This window comes from Nycticebus coucang, chromosome X (genome assembly GCF_027406575.1).
Source record: "Nycticebus coucang isolate mNycCou1 chromosome X, mNycCou1.pri, whole genome shotgun sequence".
Classification (NCBI taxonomy): domain Eukaryota; kingdom Metazoa; phylum Chordata; class Mammalia; order Primates; family Lorisidae; genus Nycticebus; species Nycticebus coucang.
In genome coordinates, this window is record NC_069804.1 from 112,413,658 (window position 1) to 112,431,278 (window position 17,621).

The 17,621-nt window shown below is 43.2% G+C and overlaps 1 protein-coding gene across 1 annotated transcript; it reads left to right on the forward strand.

Moving 5' to 3' along the window:
* The first annotated feature begins 877 nt into the window (after positions 1-877).
* LOC128576944 (nuclear RNA export factor 2-like) lies at positions 878-16,747 on the forward strand. The gene is made up of 21 exons (XM_053579053.1): positions 878-890; positions 4,076-4,229; positions 4,455-4,608; positions 4,898-4,981; positions 5,084-5,188; positions 5,304-5,384; positions 5,511-5,580; positions 5,729-5,817; positions 5,916-6,023; positions 6,199-6,308; positions 8,205-8,241; positions 8,647-8,715; positions 8,811-8,866; positions 9,007-9,114; positions 9,228-9,286; positions 9,400-9,515; positions 9,611-9,653; positions 10,250-10,322; positions 10,827-11,009; positions 16,505-16,565; positions 16,703-16,747. Exons 1-21 carry the CDS (start codon positions 878-880, stop codon positions 16,745-16,747), a joined length of 1,818 nt encoding a protein of 605 aa, XP_053435028.1.
* Positions 16,748-17,621: the final 874 nt, after the last annotated feature.

The following is a 17,621-nucleotide window of genomic DNA, read 5'->3' on the forward strand; positions in this document are numbered from 1 at the left end:
CTGCAACCCAAGAGTATCTGGACTAAATGAATAGGATGTAGGCAGAAATAGTTGAGATGGACGTATTCTCAAAAATGGTTTTGTTGATGAACCCAAATCTATGTTTCATGCCTTCTTTTAGCAAATATTATCATTAGGTACCCCCCATTCTATGCCAGACACTGACAGCCTGAAGGGACTTCTAATCTGCAAACCTTATGATCAAAACAGATTTATCCCACCTAGTCCAAGACACCTGGTTCCCACCCCAACAGGAGTGACTAGCACAAAACATCGCTGCTGGCCTGCTCACAGAAATCTTTCCACAAGACCTGAAAGCTCACCCTCAAGGGACAAACAGTGCAGTCCCTGAAGGAGCACCCAGGGTGTGGAGGCAGACAAATAGAGGAGGACACAATTCCTCCACTTACTTGTCTGAGAAATCCTGGGAAATGTACCTAACATCTGTGAGCCTAATGGTCATGACCTGAAAAGGCACTGTGGATACAACTCTCATGGGATTTCTATGAGGAGGTCAAAAGAAACCTAGGGAGCCTGCCCACAACTGAGCCAATTGATGGTTGCCAATTGAAGGCAAGTGTCAGTTTCCTTCTCCCCCCAACTCTTTCCCTTCCACAACAGGGATGCTTTTGGCACTTACTCAGTGGCAATGATGTAGGGAGAATTCCAAATGACACAGGAAGTACCAATAGGGATGCATGTGATGTCATAAAGGATATTCACTACTGTAACTATGAGGGAGAATCAACCAGGAAGGACATGGTAGGCCTGAGGTGAAACCCAGGTGGTCTGGGTGAGATTCACTAGAGGCTGTATAATCCTCCTGTCGATGCCTTCAATTCTGGCAGCACAACTATGAGACAAGGGTCGTGCCGAGATGCAAGAGTTCAGTAAGTGAATGTGAACCTGTGTCTATTATCTTCAGTGTCTCTGTCCATTGGGTCCCCCTGTGACTTTTTATCACATGTACGCTCTCCTGTGGGATTCCCAGCACAAGTCCTTGCCGACATTGTAGCTGTATCTGTTGGCTAGCTCACCTTTACACTTTCCCCTTAGTTACCTTGTTTTTGAAGTAATGTGAGTTCTCGAACATGACTCTAACTCTTCCTGTATACCAAACATTGGCCATACACCCTTAACCCTCACTACCGTAGTTGTTTATTTCTTTCATGTGAGGCCTTTTGTTATAATGAGTTGGTCTCCTGATATTCTCTAAAGACATGAATAAGGAACATTGCATTGTTGTTTTTTTTTTTAATTTTTTTATTAAATCATAACTGTATACAATGATATGATTATGGGGCATCATACACTCACTTCATAAACCATTTGACACATTTTTATCACAGTGGTTAACATAGCCTTTCCGGCGTTATCTCAGTTACTGTGCCAAAACATTTACATTCTATATTTACCAAGTTTTGCAAATACCCCTGTAATATGCACCACAGGTGTGATCCCACCGATTCCCCTCCCTCTACCCAGCCCAGTGCCCATCGATCCACGAATGGATTAATAAATTGTGGTATATGTATACCATGGAATACTATGCAGCCTTGAAGAAAGATGGAGACTTTACCTCTTTCATGTTTACATGGATGGAGCTGGAACATATTCTTCTTAGTAAAGTATCCCAAGAATGGAAGAAAAAATACCCAATGTACACAGCCCTACTATGAAACTAATTTGGGACTCTCACATGAAAGCTATAACCCAGCTACAACTTAACAATAGGGGGAAGTGCATTGTTGTTTTTATGAGTTTCTTGTGCACTTATGGGTTGGTAACATAATGATGGGCTTCAAATCCCTGTTGTTGGAATTTGAACAGAGGAATAAGAAAACTTGAGTTATACTTAGAACAATCACTCTGCCTACCATGCTGATAGTTGGTAAGGGAGCAAGTGTAAAAGCAGAGGGAAGAGTTGGAAGGCAACATAAGTCAAGAGACAGATGCTGATGATCTGGCCAGTGTGGTAGCAAGGGAGGGGGTGAGAAGTGTCCAGACTCTGGAAATATTTCAAAGGTAGATGCAAGAGACACTGTATCTGTCCTGACAAGTTGGATGTGGAGTGTAAGACAAATAGAGTGCTTCAGGTTACCTCCAAATTTGGGGGACTGAGCATGTGGAATGTCTAGGTCAAATGCTCTACCCACATTTGATTTGACCTCCAGTGCCACACAGGGAAACTCCCAAAAGTTGTGAGTAGCAGAACTGTCCTGACAGTGGAAGTAGTGAGCGTCTCACCCCTCAGAGGTTTTTACCCAAGGCCTAGTCATGATTAGTACATCCTGGAGAGATCAGCAGTGAATGAATTTTTATTCGTAAGTGAGCCCTGAGACAACGTATAGTAATTAGTGTATGAAATATATAACACAGAGACCTAGAGAACCTTAAACGTTAGAGCCTAAGAGGAATCTGGATTCTTATGGTCTAATTACCTTAATCCCCATTCCCCTACAAACCATGAGTATTGTCATCTGCTGGTATATTGTTTCAGTTGCCCTTGGTAAAAATAAAATATCCTTAGTGAAGCTACCTATGGGAGAGAGAATTAAGATGATCTTACTTTGGTAGATGAAAAAAAAATCTTTGATATCTTGCCACATGGTAAATTAGATATGTATGTGGGAAGGGGCAAGCATCCATGCTACTCTTAAGATGAAATATGTAGTATAAATTAAACACTTTACATGCACACAAAGTCAATATTTATTGATCCAATATTTATTTATCCAATATTTATTTATCCAATAAATCAGATGTTGGAGCAAAGAAAATTAATGAGAGACAAAGAGGGTCCTTACGTAATGATAAAAGAATCAATCAACCAGGAAGACATAACGATCCTCAGTGTGTACACACCAAACAACAGAACCTCAAAGTACAGAAAACAAACACTGATGGAGCTCAGTGAAGAAATAGCTAAATCCACAGTTATGGTGGGGGTCTTCAACCCCTTCTCTCAGCAAGTGATGGAATTATTAGACAGAAAATCAGCAACAATACAAAAATATCTGAATAATACAATCAATACAAAAACAGGATCTAAATGATGCAAATAGAGCACGCTTTCCAACAACAGCAGAGTAAACATTTTTTTTTTTCCCTCCAAGTGTCTTGTAGCATTCAGGAAATTAGACTACCTCCTGCCCCATCAAACAGACCTCAACAAATCTAAAAGAACCAAAATCATCCAAAGTATTTCCTCTGATCATAATAGAATAAAACTAGAAAGATAACATGGAAATACCCAAACATCTAGAAATAGTAGTTGATACTATTACTCTATTTTGTTGTTCAGACCCTTACTATACCACATAGAAGAGCTGAGTTAAAAAATAATTGTGTCTTAGACTGAAAACATTTCAGGCTGGGCAAAAGGAAAGCTTGCTCTGGATATTGCAAATTCAGCATTGATGGGGGCAAGGCTGGAGACAGGTAGACAGTTTAGGAAGCTGTTACATCAGTCCCATGTGGCATTAGAGCTTGCACTGCACCAGCAAAAGAATTGCAGCTTGCCAATGGTTCACACCATCAATTTGGGGGTTGATTGGATGTGCCAGGTGTGTGAGAGAGGTTGCCTCCCAGGTATTGGTGTCATTGTTAGATTAGAGAAGCCTGAGAGAAGGCATGATTGAGACAGCTTCCTAGTGTGTGGCTGATGTCTGGTCTAATCCATGGATGCATGCACCTCTGTTCATTAAAAAAAAAAAAAAAAAAAAAAAAACTTGCTCCATTTCTAAAAAAGTTCAACAGAGTTGTTTCCCCTTTCAAGATTTCTTCCCTGATTATGCCACCTGTGAGATAAGGCTCTCATGTCTGGACAGTCAGGCAGGCAGAGGAGTTTGCTTTCTGGGGTTTATGTGATTGGTCCCTTGGGGCACATTGACATTTTGTTTGCCCTACTGTGAGGTTAGCTTAGGATGTAGTACTGGTTAAGTGGATGGTATAATGAGTGCTATGACTGATGTGACTTCAAACATTAATTTTTATTCCTAATTTTAGAACACGATGATGACTGTTGCTATTTTTTTTTTTTGTTTGTTTTTTTTTGACTGTTGCTATTTTGAAGGAAGAAAGAAAAGTAGGAATTCTTTACAGGGTCATTTTGGCGAAAGGAACCTTCATTGTGAACACCGCGAACATGAACTTCCTCCTTCACACCACCTGGAGGATGATGGAAACACGGAGAGGAGGGATGTCCATGAGGACCCCAAATTAAGACGGTAAGTGACCAGGCAGTCAGGTTCGCGTGTAGCAAATCCTGGGACAGTGCAACTCATTCACTCTCTGTCGTCCTCCCTTACTTTTCTGACTGAAAAAGTGAAGAATGATAGAAGTGGAATGACAGTTGAGCAATCCTAACTATAGCTATGGTCCCCATTTGGGGAGTGTGTGTGGAAGACTTTCTTAGCATTCATGGATCCCTCCTCCTCTCTCATTTTCCACAGCATTCCTTGTACCATCCGACGTAACAGGAGGGGAGTGAAATGGCATAATGCAGACGAAATCCGTTTCTCTGTGTGGAGAAATAGAAAACCTCCAGAGAGAGCACTGAAGAAGAACATACGACACAGAGCCAGGAGGAGCTGGTACAGGGTCACAGTCAATGGCAAGGTCTGCATTTGATAGAATATTCTGGAACCCTATAGAAGGAAGACCACATTAAACTCCTTAAGTTGATTATTTGGAGGGGGGGGCTTCTGAATGGAGAGTAAAGGGCCTTAAGAGATTCATATTTGCCGTAAAAATAAGAAATCGTGTCAGTGGTCCCTTCATTAGTAGTCCGTGAAAGCAAGGTAGGGGATTGGAAGAGCACTCCTGTCTAGGTGTGTTCTCCAGGCTCAATTCTGTGTTGTCTCTCTTCTCTCTCATTTCTTCTTTTCACCCTTAGATTCCTTATGAGAGAAAGTACGACAAGGCATGGCTACTGAACTCAATCCAGAGCCATTGCAGTGTCCCCTTCACACCTGTTGATGTAAGAGGGGATGGTGAAGACAGATGGATGGTCACGGATGGGAGGGGCGAAGGTCTGGCTGTTGGCCTCTGACACTGTTGCTCTGGCCTTCACTCCCTGTAGTTCCATTATGTCAAAAACCGGGCCCAGTTCTTTATCCAGAATGCTAAAACTGCTTCCGCATTGAAGGATGTCAGCTACAAGATTCGTGATGAGGACGACCGAAAGGTGTGTGCCGGGGCACTCACTGTACCTAGTCTCAGGGCAGGAGAACAGGCCAGGGGCTGGTCATCTTCTGTGGGGTTCAAGGTCCTGGAGCTTGCTCTGCCTCTCCTTCCTGCAGATATCTATGTTTGTCAGTCCTTCTGGTGTGCCCTACTCTATACAAAATAAGTTGAAGCCCGAGCAAATGGAGCATCTAGAGGTAATGTAGACTCAAAGCACATTGTATGCCTATTTCCCAGACTCACCTCTTGCCCCAGACCCTGATTTCCCTGTCACCATGACCAGCACAGCCTCAGAGTGACTCTCCATCTCTGTTTTTCTGCAGCTAACCTTGAAAAAACGATATAATGATGGCCAGCAAGTTCTTGACCTCCAGAAGCTCCGGTTGGACCCAGGTATGGCTGTCAGTAGTGATTCTAGGGTAGGTCAGGGAAGAAGTGTGTGCTTGGGAGGGAGACTCGGGGATGAAAATTTGAGGAGGGGGTCAGTGATGTCACTAGTCCAGACAAACCCCTCTAAGCCTTCTGATTTCCTTTTCTGAAGATCTGGTAGGTCATAATATAGACATAATCCTGAATCGAAGAGGCTGCATGGCTGCCACCCTGCAGATCATTGAGAAGAATTTCCCTGAGGTGAGGCCATAGGTAGAGGGATGGACGAGATGGGGTGGAAGGCAGGCTTATCTCCGAAGCCCTAAAGAGTAACCATCACTCCAATTCTTCCCCCAAAGTTATTGTCCTTGAACTTGCACAGCAACAAACTATACCGGCTGGATGGCCTGTCTGACATTATAGAGAAGGCCCCCAATGTCAGGATCCTGAATCTCTCCAAAAATGAGGTGAGAGGAAGAAGTCAGATCAAATTTGGGTAGGGGGTGGGGAGTAGTGCATACTGAGTGATGACAACAGGTAGGCAGAGGTACCTGTGGTTGAAGGAGGAGACTGAGGGGTCCAGGGTCCCGGATGTCTCTCTTTCCCTGGGACTACCTCTAGTTTCCCTCTCATCATTCTCAGCTGAAGTCAGCTTGTGAGTTGGCCAAGGTGAAAGCACTGAAGCTGGAAGAGCTGTGGCTAGAAGGGAACCCCCTGTGCAGCACCTTCCCAGACAAATCTGCCTACATAAGGTCAGTGGTAACTCCTGTCACCCTCCCTAGGTCCCTTCATCCCCACAGGAGCTTTAGCTACCCCTGACAGTGCCCTTCTGCAGGAAGAGGCAGCCTTGTCCTCTGGTAAGACCACTGGGCCTGCCCTCTCCTCTAACTCTGTGTCCCTCAGCTGTGCTTACAGGGCTCCTTTACTTCCCTGACCTGCTCGCCTTTTCCCCTGCTTGAGGGTGTGTTTGCCATCTCTGCTCCCAGCCTCCTTCAGCATGCCCTGGATGAGTGTGTGCCAGGAAGCAGGGCTCCCCTCCTCACCAGCACCAGGGCTATCCAGACTTGGGCCAGATGCTGGGGCCCTGGACTGAGAAGTCCAAGGCCCCATGATGACCCAGGCCTTACTGCCTCCTTGTTGACATGGGCCTTCCCTCCCCTCTCCTGAGAGGGGCCCTCCTTCCCTTGCTCTGCAACAACCCACCCTCCTGTCCCAGGATGACATGGTGGCTTCCCAGAACCATGCTGAGGGTTGAGGCCATGGATGGCTGCTGTTGTGACATTGTTTACTCTGGTGCAAAGACAGGAGATGGGCCCTTCTTGGGGAGAAACCTGAGTTCCCTTCTTCGAGAGACTAGAAGTGAACCACCACCAGTGAGCAGAGGGCTTCCTGAAGCAGCAGTGGGAGGCAAAGGGCAGAAGACGTTGAGGAGACAGGAGGACAGGCCTCTCGGGGCACTGGCCCCTCTCTCCTGCCATACCTCACAGCATCCTGCCTGGTCTTTCAGAGGAGCCCTGGGTATCCCAAAGTGGGAATGACTCCTCAGGCAAGGCACCAGCTCAGACAAACACAGTTGGGCAGCACCATCAGGAGAGAACCTCGTGATCCTGAGAGGGTGCCCCAGCCCCTCAACCCCATGCTGATCTGGGGCCTGATGCTTCACTCCTGGGGAAAGGTCTCCCACCCCCATGGCTGCTACATTTCCCACGCCCGGCTCATAATGGGCTCTCCCAGATGACAGAAGCCCTACCTGCTTTCAGTGGGCCCCAGGCCAACAGGTGCATGGTTCCCATTCCTGGCTCTTTGTCCAGGGCCCACCAAGAACAGGTGAGGAAAAGTGCAGCTGCAGGGTGGCACCTGTGGCTCAGTGAGTAGAGCACCAGCCCCGTATACCGGAGTTGGTGGGTTCAAACCCGGCCCCGGCCCCCCCCCAAAAAAAAAAAACTGCAAAAAAAAAAAAGAAGAAAAGAAAAAGAAAAGTGCAGCTGCAGGGGAGCCTTCTCTCTTCCTCCCTGACCCCCACCACTATGGGAGAGCACTGGTTCTTTTCCTTCCCTGTGCTTTGCTTCCTCTTTCTCCTGGCCTCTGTTCTCCTGTGTCTCTCCCATCTCTTCCTCCCTGACCCTCATGCCCTTTCTGGCATCTCCCCATCCTCCTCACTCTGACTCCTGATTCTGGCCTCGCTCACCTCCCTGCTCGAGCATCATCACCCATCCCTGGGGGATGACCTGGTGTCAGCCAGGGCCAGAGCCATGCACAGCAGAATGGTGGACACCTAGTGAGGTAGCAGAGGTCTTGGCTCCTGCTCCATTCCCTCCTCCCTTCAGAGCCTTTCATGGTATCCTGCAGAAAGGTAAGGGAGGCAGGGAAGGCAAGGAAGCCCTGGAGCCTGGCTCCAAATGCTGCTGCTTCTGGTGTTGGAAAAGCAAGTCAAGGCAGTCCAGCTGGGGGCTACCTAGGAGGAAGGAAAGGGATGAGAGCAAGCAGGGGAGAGAGAGAGAGAGGAAATAGAATAAGAGGGGGGTGGGAAAGAGGGCAAGAGAGTGAGAGCAAGAGGGAGAGTGTGTGCACATGGGGGGAAAGGGGGAGAGAGAGAGAATGCCACCCTGAACTGTCAATCACTTCATTCTGTTTCTGGTTTTGGACAGAGCCATCCGGAATTGTTTTCCAAAATTGTTACGTCTGGTAAGTATCTACTGTCACCATTGTTTCCTTTTATTATTACTAACATGCATGACCTCCTCACTTGCTCTCAAGCCCTTTGTGTCTTACCTAGATGACATGTTTGCATCATACCCTCATCCACTGTAGAGGACACGGATTTTCGAATAATGCAAGAATATTCTCCCTGGAAAATATGTCCAAAAACATGTGTGCATGCACACACACATACACACACACACAGAGGTGTTTGCATATAATAGTAGAGACTTCCAGCACCCTATGATAAAGACACCTCCTGGAATTTCCAGAGTCCTTTCGCTCCTTACCTCTGACTATTGTTCCTCTCTGGGCCTGTTCATTCCATTGATCCTCCAGTGCCATCTCCCTCCCTAGTCTCCACTGCTGACTTCCTCTTTCCTTCTCTAGGATGGACAAGTGTTACCCTCACCAATTATTGCTGACATTGGAATCCCTGAGTTAATAAAACCCTGCCAGGTAAGGAAAAAGAACCAAGCAAGATCAAGCAAGATGTGGGGTGGTTCAAGGCATGCTTTGTCATCTACATAGTCTAAAATGTCTTTTGATTCCAGGATAGCTATAAAGGATCTGATATTATAAAGAGTCTAGTTGTAGAATTCCTACGTCAGTAAGTACCTCTGGGAACCATGGGGAAGGAGAGGGATGGGATGGATCAAACCACCCAAGCACCAGCCTGCTCACAGAGATTTTCAAATCTCATTTGCAAACCAGACCACAGAAGTAGCCTACCCTTGTTGCTCCACACAGGTATTATTTCATCTATGACTACGGAGACAGGCAGAGTCTCCTCACTGCTTACCACGATGATGCCTGCTTCTCGCTGGCCATTCCCTTAAGCCGCAAGGACCCAGCTTCGTGAGTATCAGACTCTGCTCTAGGGTTGAGTGGCTCCCCAGCAGACACAGGCCAGCTCCTGCAAACACCTGCACTGGCTGGACCACAACCCTCTGTTCCTCTTTTTCTCCTAGGAGCAGCTTTTGTGAATATTTCAAGGAAAGCAGGAATATGAAAATGGTCAAGAACCCCTGTAAGTGTGTAATGGCAAAGACTGGGCAGGGTAAGCGGGTGTGAAGGGGACATGCATAGCGGCCCAGGGTCAGGGCGTGGCAGCCCCGATCTTTGCTTCTCCTCTCCTCACAGACCTGAGGAGGCAGCTGCTGAAGCACACAAAAAGTGACATCGTGGATACCCTCAGAATGTTGCCCAGAACGCAGCATGACCTCAGCTCCTTTCTGGTGGATGTCTGCTTCCAGACAGTGAGCACCTGCTTCTTACCTCGGGCAGGCCCAGAAAGCTGGAGGTGGATGGGAGGTGAAAGAGGGTCCTGAGTACCTGGGCTCTTCCCTTTCAGGAAAGGATGCTCTGCTTTTCTGTGAAGGGGGTGTTCAAAGAAGGTGAGTGTCTGTAGAGTCCCCTCCCAGGTCCTGGACTGCTCCTTGCCCTATCTGGGCTTCCTCTCAGAACTCTCCCAGATCCCCTGATTTCATTCCTTTTCTTCCACTTCTTCCCTCTGTGTTCTCCGATCCTCACCCAGCCGAAAACTCATCCTGGTTCTGACCTAGGTCAATGCCTGTATGCCCTGCTGCATGGTTCAGATGTTAAGGACACAGGCGGTGGAGCCTGATGGCTCTCATCCTGGCTCCTTATTCTGTGAACCTGGGGCAGTCACTTAACCCTTTAGTTTCCTCGTTTGAAGACTGGGGCTAAGAATAACCCTCTCTCAGGCTACTGTGACACAGGGATCAGGTTAATTTGGGAAGTGGTTTTCACAGGGCCCTACACATGATAGAGGCCCTGTCACTGGAAGCGGATTCTTCCTATTGCTGCCCTTCCCATTCCCACCACACCCTCTTGACTCCAAGTGAGCAGTTGTTCTGGTCTGGCACCCTTCAGCATGAGTATCAAAGTAAGATCCTGACTGGGGAATGTCTTGTGAGCAAGTAAAGCACGTGAAGATCTGAGGGAGTGTTTTTTGTTATTGTCCTTGAAGTAGAAGGAAAATCTCAGGGATGTTTTCGAGCTTTCACCCGGACATTCATTTTTATCCCTGCCAGCAATTCCAGGTAAGTGCTGTGTTGTTGGGGGGAAAACCTTTCCCAGCCTGGGGCCAGTGGTGTGGAAATGTAGTGGTGCAGTCTTCAGGGTTTGTGGAAAGCTAAATGTAAGTCCAACGAACAGTCTATTCTGATGGTTAAGAACATAGGTTCTGTGAGTGGAATACTGGATTCTTTTTATGACCCCAATACTCAATATATGACATTGGTCAAATGGTATGACCTGTGTCTGATTTAGTGTCTTCCTCTGAAAATATGGGTTAGAGTGTTCTATTCATTGCACTGTTGTACAGGGCAAATGCATTGGGGCTATATCTACAAATACAGTGCAACTGAAGACAATCTCTCCAGAGGTGTGCTCTGTGGGACAGTTCAAGGAACCTGGGAGCCAGGCACAGTTGGGGTATGGAAGGAAGTTGATATAATTGAGTGGCAGTCAGTGTAGGATAATCATCAAGGTACAGGGTTGTCCATCTCTTAAATTGTCTCAGGGCCCATTTTTTTTCCCTCCAGTATATACATTGTGAATGATGAGCTGATTGTGAGGAATGCCAGCCTCAAGGAGATCCAGAGCGCCTTATTCATCTCGGTGCCCATATCCTGCTCCAGTTCCCTGCTCGTCCTCCCCCAGGAGCAGCAAAAAATGGTGCAGGCTTTCTCCATGCATTCTGGGATGAAACTCGAGTGGTCTCAGAAGTGAGTGTTGGGTGTGCCTAACAATAGGATGAACTGGAAGGAGCATGAGGGTGAATAAGGGAATTTGTAGGTGATTTGGAAAAATAAGTATTTGTATATTGTTCTTTCTTAAGAAAGTGGCCCAATAAAAAGGCATTCTAGTTTTATAAAGATATCTGTAAAAAAAATTTAACACAGTAGTGTTCAGTTACCTTTATCTTATATATCGAAAATCCTAAGGAATCCACTAAACAACTATTAGAAATGATAAACCAGTAAACAGGATTGTAGGGTACAAGATTAACATGCAAAAATCATTTGCATTTTCATGCAACTTTCATTGAACAATTAAAAAAAGAAATTAAGGAAACAATTTCATTTATAATATCAAAAAGAATAAATACTTAGGAAGAAATATTACTAGAGAAGTGCAAAACTTAGATCTTGAAATTTGTAAAACATTTCTGAAATATATTAAAGAGGACCTAAAAATAAAATGGGCACTCTATCTTCATATTTCGGAAGACTTTAATATTGTTAAAATGACAGTACTACTAAAAGCAGTCTAAAGATTAAACACAATAGCTAGCAAAATCTCAACTGGCTTTTTTTCAGAAATTGACAAGGTGATCCTAAAGTTTGTATGGAAAAAACAATGGATTCAGAATAGCCAAAACAATCTTGTAAGAGAAGAACAAAGTTAATGAACTCACACTTTCCTGTATTAAAACATAGTACAGAACTACTGTAATCAGGATTATATGGTACTGGCATTTGGATAAATATATAGAACAATGCAATAGAATTGAGAGTACAGAAGTAAACTTTGACATTTATGGTCAATTGATTTCCAACCAGGCACCAAAAAAATTTAATGGAGAAAAAATAGTTTTTTCAACAAATAGTACTGCTTGTCCACATGCAAAAGAATAAACTTTGACTTCTACCAAACACCATAATCACAAATTGAATCAAAATACATCAAAGATCTAAAAAGTGTTGCTGCAATTGCCAGGAAGGTCTTTCTCATAAACTTTTTTCCCAGGGCAATATCTTCACATGTTTTCCCCACTCTCCTCTAGGATTTTTATTGTTTAGTGTCTTAAATTTAAATCTTTTATCCAGTAACAATCAATTTTTGTCAATGGTGAGAGGTGTGGGTCTAGTTTCAGTCTTCTACAAGTGGCTAACCAGTTCTCCGAGCACCATTATTAAATAGGGTATTCTTTTCCTGAGTGCATGTTTTTGTGAGGCGTATCAAAGATCAAATGATGTATGTGGCTGGGTTCATCTCTAGATTCTCTATCCTATTCCATAGATCTACATCTTTATTTTTGTGCCAGTACCATGCTGTTTTGATCACCATAGACTTGCAATATAACCTGAAATCTGGCAATGTGATGCCTCCAGATTTGTTTTTATTTCTAAGAACTGTATTTGCTATTCAGGCTTTTTTCTGGTTCCATATGAACCAAAGTACTATTTTTTCAAGTTCTTTAAAGTATGACATTGGTGCTTCGATGGAGATTGCATTAAATCTATAGATTGTTTGGGGTAGTATGGACATTTTAGCAATGTTGATTTTTCCCAGCCACAAACGTGGTATGTTCTTCCATTTGTTGACATCTGCTATTTACCTTCTCAAAGTTACATAATTCTCTTTATAGAGATCTTTCACATCCTTTGTTAGATATACTCCCAGGTATTTCATCTTCTTTGGTACTATTGTAAAAGCAACAGAGTCTTTGATTTTATTCTCAGCTTGACAATTGTTGGCATATACGAAGGCTACTGATTTGTGGGTATTGATTTTGTCTCCTGAGACATTGCTATTTTCCTTGATCACTTCTAAGTGTTTGTAGTTGAGTTCTTGGGGTTTTCCTGGCATAAGATCATGTCATCGGCAAAGAGGGAGAGTTTGACCTCCTCTGTCCCCATTTGAACTCCTTTGATCTCTTGCTCTTGCCTGATTACAATGGCTAGGACTTCCAATACTATGTTAAATAGCAGTGGAAACAGTGGGCATATTTGTCTGGTTCCAGATTTGAGTGGAAATGCTTTCGGTTTTACTCTATTCAATATGATATTGGCTGTGGGTTTGCTGTAGATGGCATCTATCAATTTAAGGTATGTTCCATCTAAACCTTGAGTATTTTTTATCATGAAAGGATGCTGGATATTATCAAAAGCCTTTTCTGCATCAATCGAAAGAATCATATGGTCTTTTTTTTTTTTATTCTACTTATGTGGTGTAGTATATTTATGGACTTACATATGTTGAACCAACCTTGCATCTTTGGGATAAAACCTACTTGATCATGGTGTACAACCTTTTCAATGTGTCATTGTATTCTGCTTGCTGATATCTTGGTGAATAATTTTGCATCGATATTCATTAATGCTATTGGTTTTTAGTTTTCTTTTTTTGTTGGATCCTTTCCTGGTGTGGGGATCAGGGTGATATATGCTTTACAGAATGTGTTGAGGAGAATTCCTTCCTTCGCTATATTTTTAAATAGTTGATGCATTATAAGAACTAGTTGCTTTTTGAAGGTTTGATAGAATTCTGTTGTGAAACCATCTGGTCCAGGGCTTTCCTTTTTTGGGAGATTTTGTATAATTGATGCTATTTCAGTGCTTGGTATTGGTCTATTCAAAATTTCTAAATCTTGGGATTTGATCAAGCTAAAAATATTTTGTACAGCTACAAAAAAAGCAACCAGGCATCCTTTGGAATGGAAGAAGATTTTTGCATGTTGTGAATTTGACAAAGGCCTGATAACTAGAATCTACAGAGAATTCAAATTAAACGGTAAGAAAAATGCAAACAACCCCTTCTATAAGTGGCCAAAAGACTTGAACAGAAACTTCTCCAAGGATGACAGATGAATGACCTACAAACACACAAAAAAATGCTCATCATATTTAATCTTTAATCATCAGAGAAATGCAAATCAAAACCACTCTAAGACATCACCTAAAGACAGCAAGATTAGCCCACATCACAAAGTTCCAAAACTGCAGATGCTGGCACGGGTGCGGAGAGAAGGGAATGCTTCTACGCTGCTGGTGGGATTACAAACTAATACAGCCTTTTTGGAGAGAAGTATGGAGAATCCTCAAAGAACTAAAAGTAGACCTTCCCTTTGATCCTGAAATACTATTACTAGGTATCGATCCAGAAGAACAAAAATCATTTTACCACAAAGACATTTGCACCAGAATGTTTACTGTGGCTCAATTCATAATTGCCAAGTCATGGAAGCAACCTAAGTGCCCATCAACCCATGAATGGATCAACAAACTGTGGTATATGTATACCACGGAATATTATTCAGCCATTAAAAAAGATGGAGACTTTACATCTTTTACATTGCCTGGATGGAGTTGAAATACATTCTTCTTAGTAAAGTATTGCAAGAATGGAAAAATAAATATCCAATGTACTCCATACTAATATGATACCAATATATAAACAATTACATCCTTATATGAACAATAAAACACAAATATAGTCTAATACAGGGGTAGGGGGAACAGAAGGGGTAAGAGAAGAGGAAGGAGAATGACTGGAAGAAGGAGGGAGGGCATGAGGTGGTATCTCACCTAATGTGCACATGGTGAGGGTGTATAACACTCCCCCTGGGTGAGGGGCTCTTTTATAACTGAAACTTTACTCTGGAAGTGAGAACAATGTAACCTAAAAATTTGTTCTCTCATATTAATTTGAAATAAAGGTCTAAAAGGAACAGCTAAAATTAAAAAGCTCTTAGAAAAAAATAAGTGTATTATCTTGATGACACTGAATTAGACAACAGTTTCTTGTATATAATACCAAGAGCACAAGCAAAGAAAGAAAAAAATCAGACAATTGGACTTCATCAAAATTAAAAGGCTTTATACACCAGGGGACACTATCAAAACAGTAAAATAATGGAAGAAGATATTTATAAATCTCATGTCTGATAAGATCTACTATCCAAAATATATCAAAGACTCTTACAACTCAACAATAAAGAGATAAACAGACTAATTAAAATGGGGGAAATTATTGGAATAGATATTTCTCCGAAGAAAATACACAAATGGCCAATAAACACATAAAAACCAGTTCAACATTATTTAGTCTTTGGGGAAATGCAAATCAAAACTGTAATGAGATACCGGTTCACACAAAAATGTTTCTTCCATTTAATCAATGAAATGGAAGGAAAAATAGAAGAGTTGGTGAGGATGTGGAGAAATTGGAAATCTCATGCATTTCTGGTGGTAATGTAAAATGGAGGAAAACATTCTGGCAGTTCCGCAAAATTTAAACGTGGAGTTACCATATGACCCAGTAATCCCACTCCTAAGTATATACCGATAGAAATGAAAATATATGTTCATTCAAACACTTGCACATGAATGTGCATAATGACATTATTCATAATGGCCAAAAAGTGGAAATAACACAAATGTCCTTTAGCTGATGAGTAGACAAGTCAACATGGTACATTCATAGAGTAGAATATTATTCAGTCATAAAAGGAATATAGTTCTGATATATGCTCTGACATGGATGAACCTCAAAAACATTATGCTGAGTGAAAGGAGCCAGTCACAAAAGGCCACACATGGCATGACTCCATTTCTATGAAATGTTCAGAACAGGCAAACCCATAGAGAGCAAAAGAAGAGTAGTGGTTGCCAGCATCTGGAGGAGGTGCGAGAATCAGGAGTGGTCTCTAACAGTTAAGGAGTTACTTTTTGAGATGATAAAAATATTTTTGAATTAGATAGTTGTGATGGTTGCACAATCTTGTGAATATGCTTAAAAGCACTGAACTGTGCATTTTAAAATGGTGAATGCTACCATATATGTGTCATAGCTCAGTGAAAGGAAATTCGTGTTTTAAAAATTTCATATTTTTTTCTGGGTAGATACCTAGCAATGAGATTGTGGGATCAAATGGAAGGTCAACTTTTAGTTCTTTATCCAATGTACTCAATACTAATGTGAAGCCAATATATAAACAATTACATGCCCCCATGAAAGATAAAACACGAATGTAGTCAAGCAAGGGGGAGGGAAGAGGAGACGAGGAGGGAGGACAGTTGGTGGGATCTCACCTAATATGCACATGTGAGGGTATTCAGCACACCCCCTGGGTGAAGGGCTCAACTACAACTTGAACTTTAGATTTGAAAATAATGTAACCTAAACATCTGTACACTCATATTAATTTGAAATAAAAAAAATTCATTTGTTAGTTTCTCAAACATCTTTATCAATACGTATTAAGCTCCCTTATTTGTTTAAACAGTCCTGTTATTCTGCTTTGAATTGCAGTAGACATGAATGTTTGTGATAGACATGTTGGTTTTCACTAGATCTTTCTTCACCACTACAATAGTCCTCATATTGGTATGTGTGCCCCAGCAAAAAAGTAGCATAGGTGAAGTGGTGACATTGCATGATCAGTGTGTTCATCCTTGGGTAGTAATGGAGGTCACCTGTTCTTCTCCCACCCCAGATGCCTTCAGGACAACGAATGGAACTACAGCAAAGCTGGTGAGATCTTCACTCTGCTCCAGGTGAGGTCCGGAAATCAAGTGGGTAAAAGATGGATGTGTCTGAGCCATCAGGAAGGACAAGAAAATGGAGGGTGCGTGGCCTGGGGATGGAACTTGGGGTACCTGGCTCTTCTGACATTCCAATTCCTTCCCTCCAGGATAAGGGCAAGATCCCAGAGGAGGCCTTCCAACCAATCCCCTGAAAGGAGCCCCTGGATGTTGTCTTCGTTACAATCCACATCATTTTCGTTTCTCTTTTCAACAGCCTAAGGCCACACCCATTACTGAGGTTGGAGGCCCAACTGATCAAGAAGCCAAATGTAGCTTGTAGGCCAGGTCACGTAACCACCCAAAGAGCCAGTTATGTGTGTTTTCCCCACTTGTGATCACTTTTATTTCCATAATAAAGAATGATGTTGCATGTTGCACATTGTATGTCCTAGATTGCTCTTCCCCTGCCTTAACCAAGAGCCCACAGGGCCAGGACTAAAAGACCCTGCCATTCAGCCCTGGAAGGCCTTAGCGGATACATCAGGCTTCACTTGATAGGCAGTTTATCGATAAATCCTGATGAGAAAGGACACACTCTACTTCCAGAGATGGGCCTTTGGAGACATCCAGACTCTGTCAGACACTGTACCTGGAGGCCTGTAGAAGCAGGCCTGATATCTAACACAACAGGGGCTTTGTAAGGGAGTCCTACTAGGTAGTGAGGGAGGTGAAAGCAGATAGGCAGGTGTTCAGGCAGGTGGGAAGGAAGCAAGGAAGCAAAGAAGGAAAAAGAAGATTCACATTTGGCTTCTCAATCTTCATCATTTGAACATTTTCCAAGACCATACCTTGATCAGTTTTATGATTTACATGCAAGTGAATGGGAAATGGGCCTTCTCACAGCTCTCACCATGCTGCCATCTGTCTTCCTATCTCAAAGTTCCACCCCCTACCCTTCCTGAAGGTGCACTGTGTGAGGAGTCTCATGTTAGTACCTGCAGGGTGAGGAAGAGTCAGCTTGACTGCCCAGTGCTTTCCTTGGAGAGCTGATACCAGGCCCCATGTCCATGTTCTTGAGGAGATTCA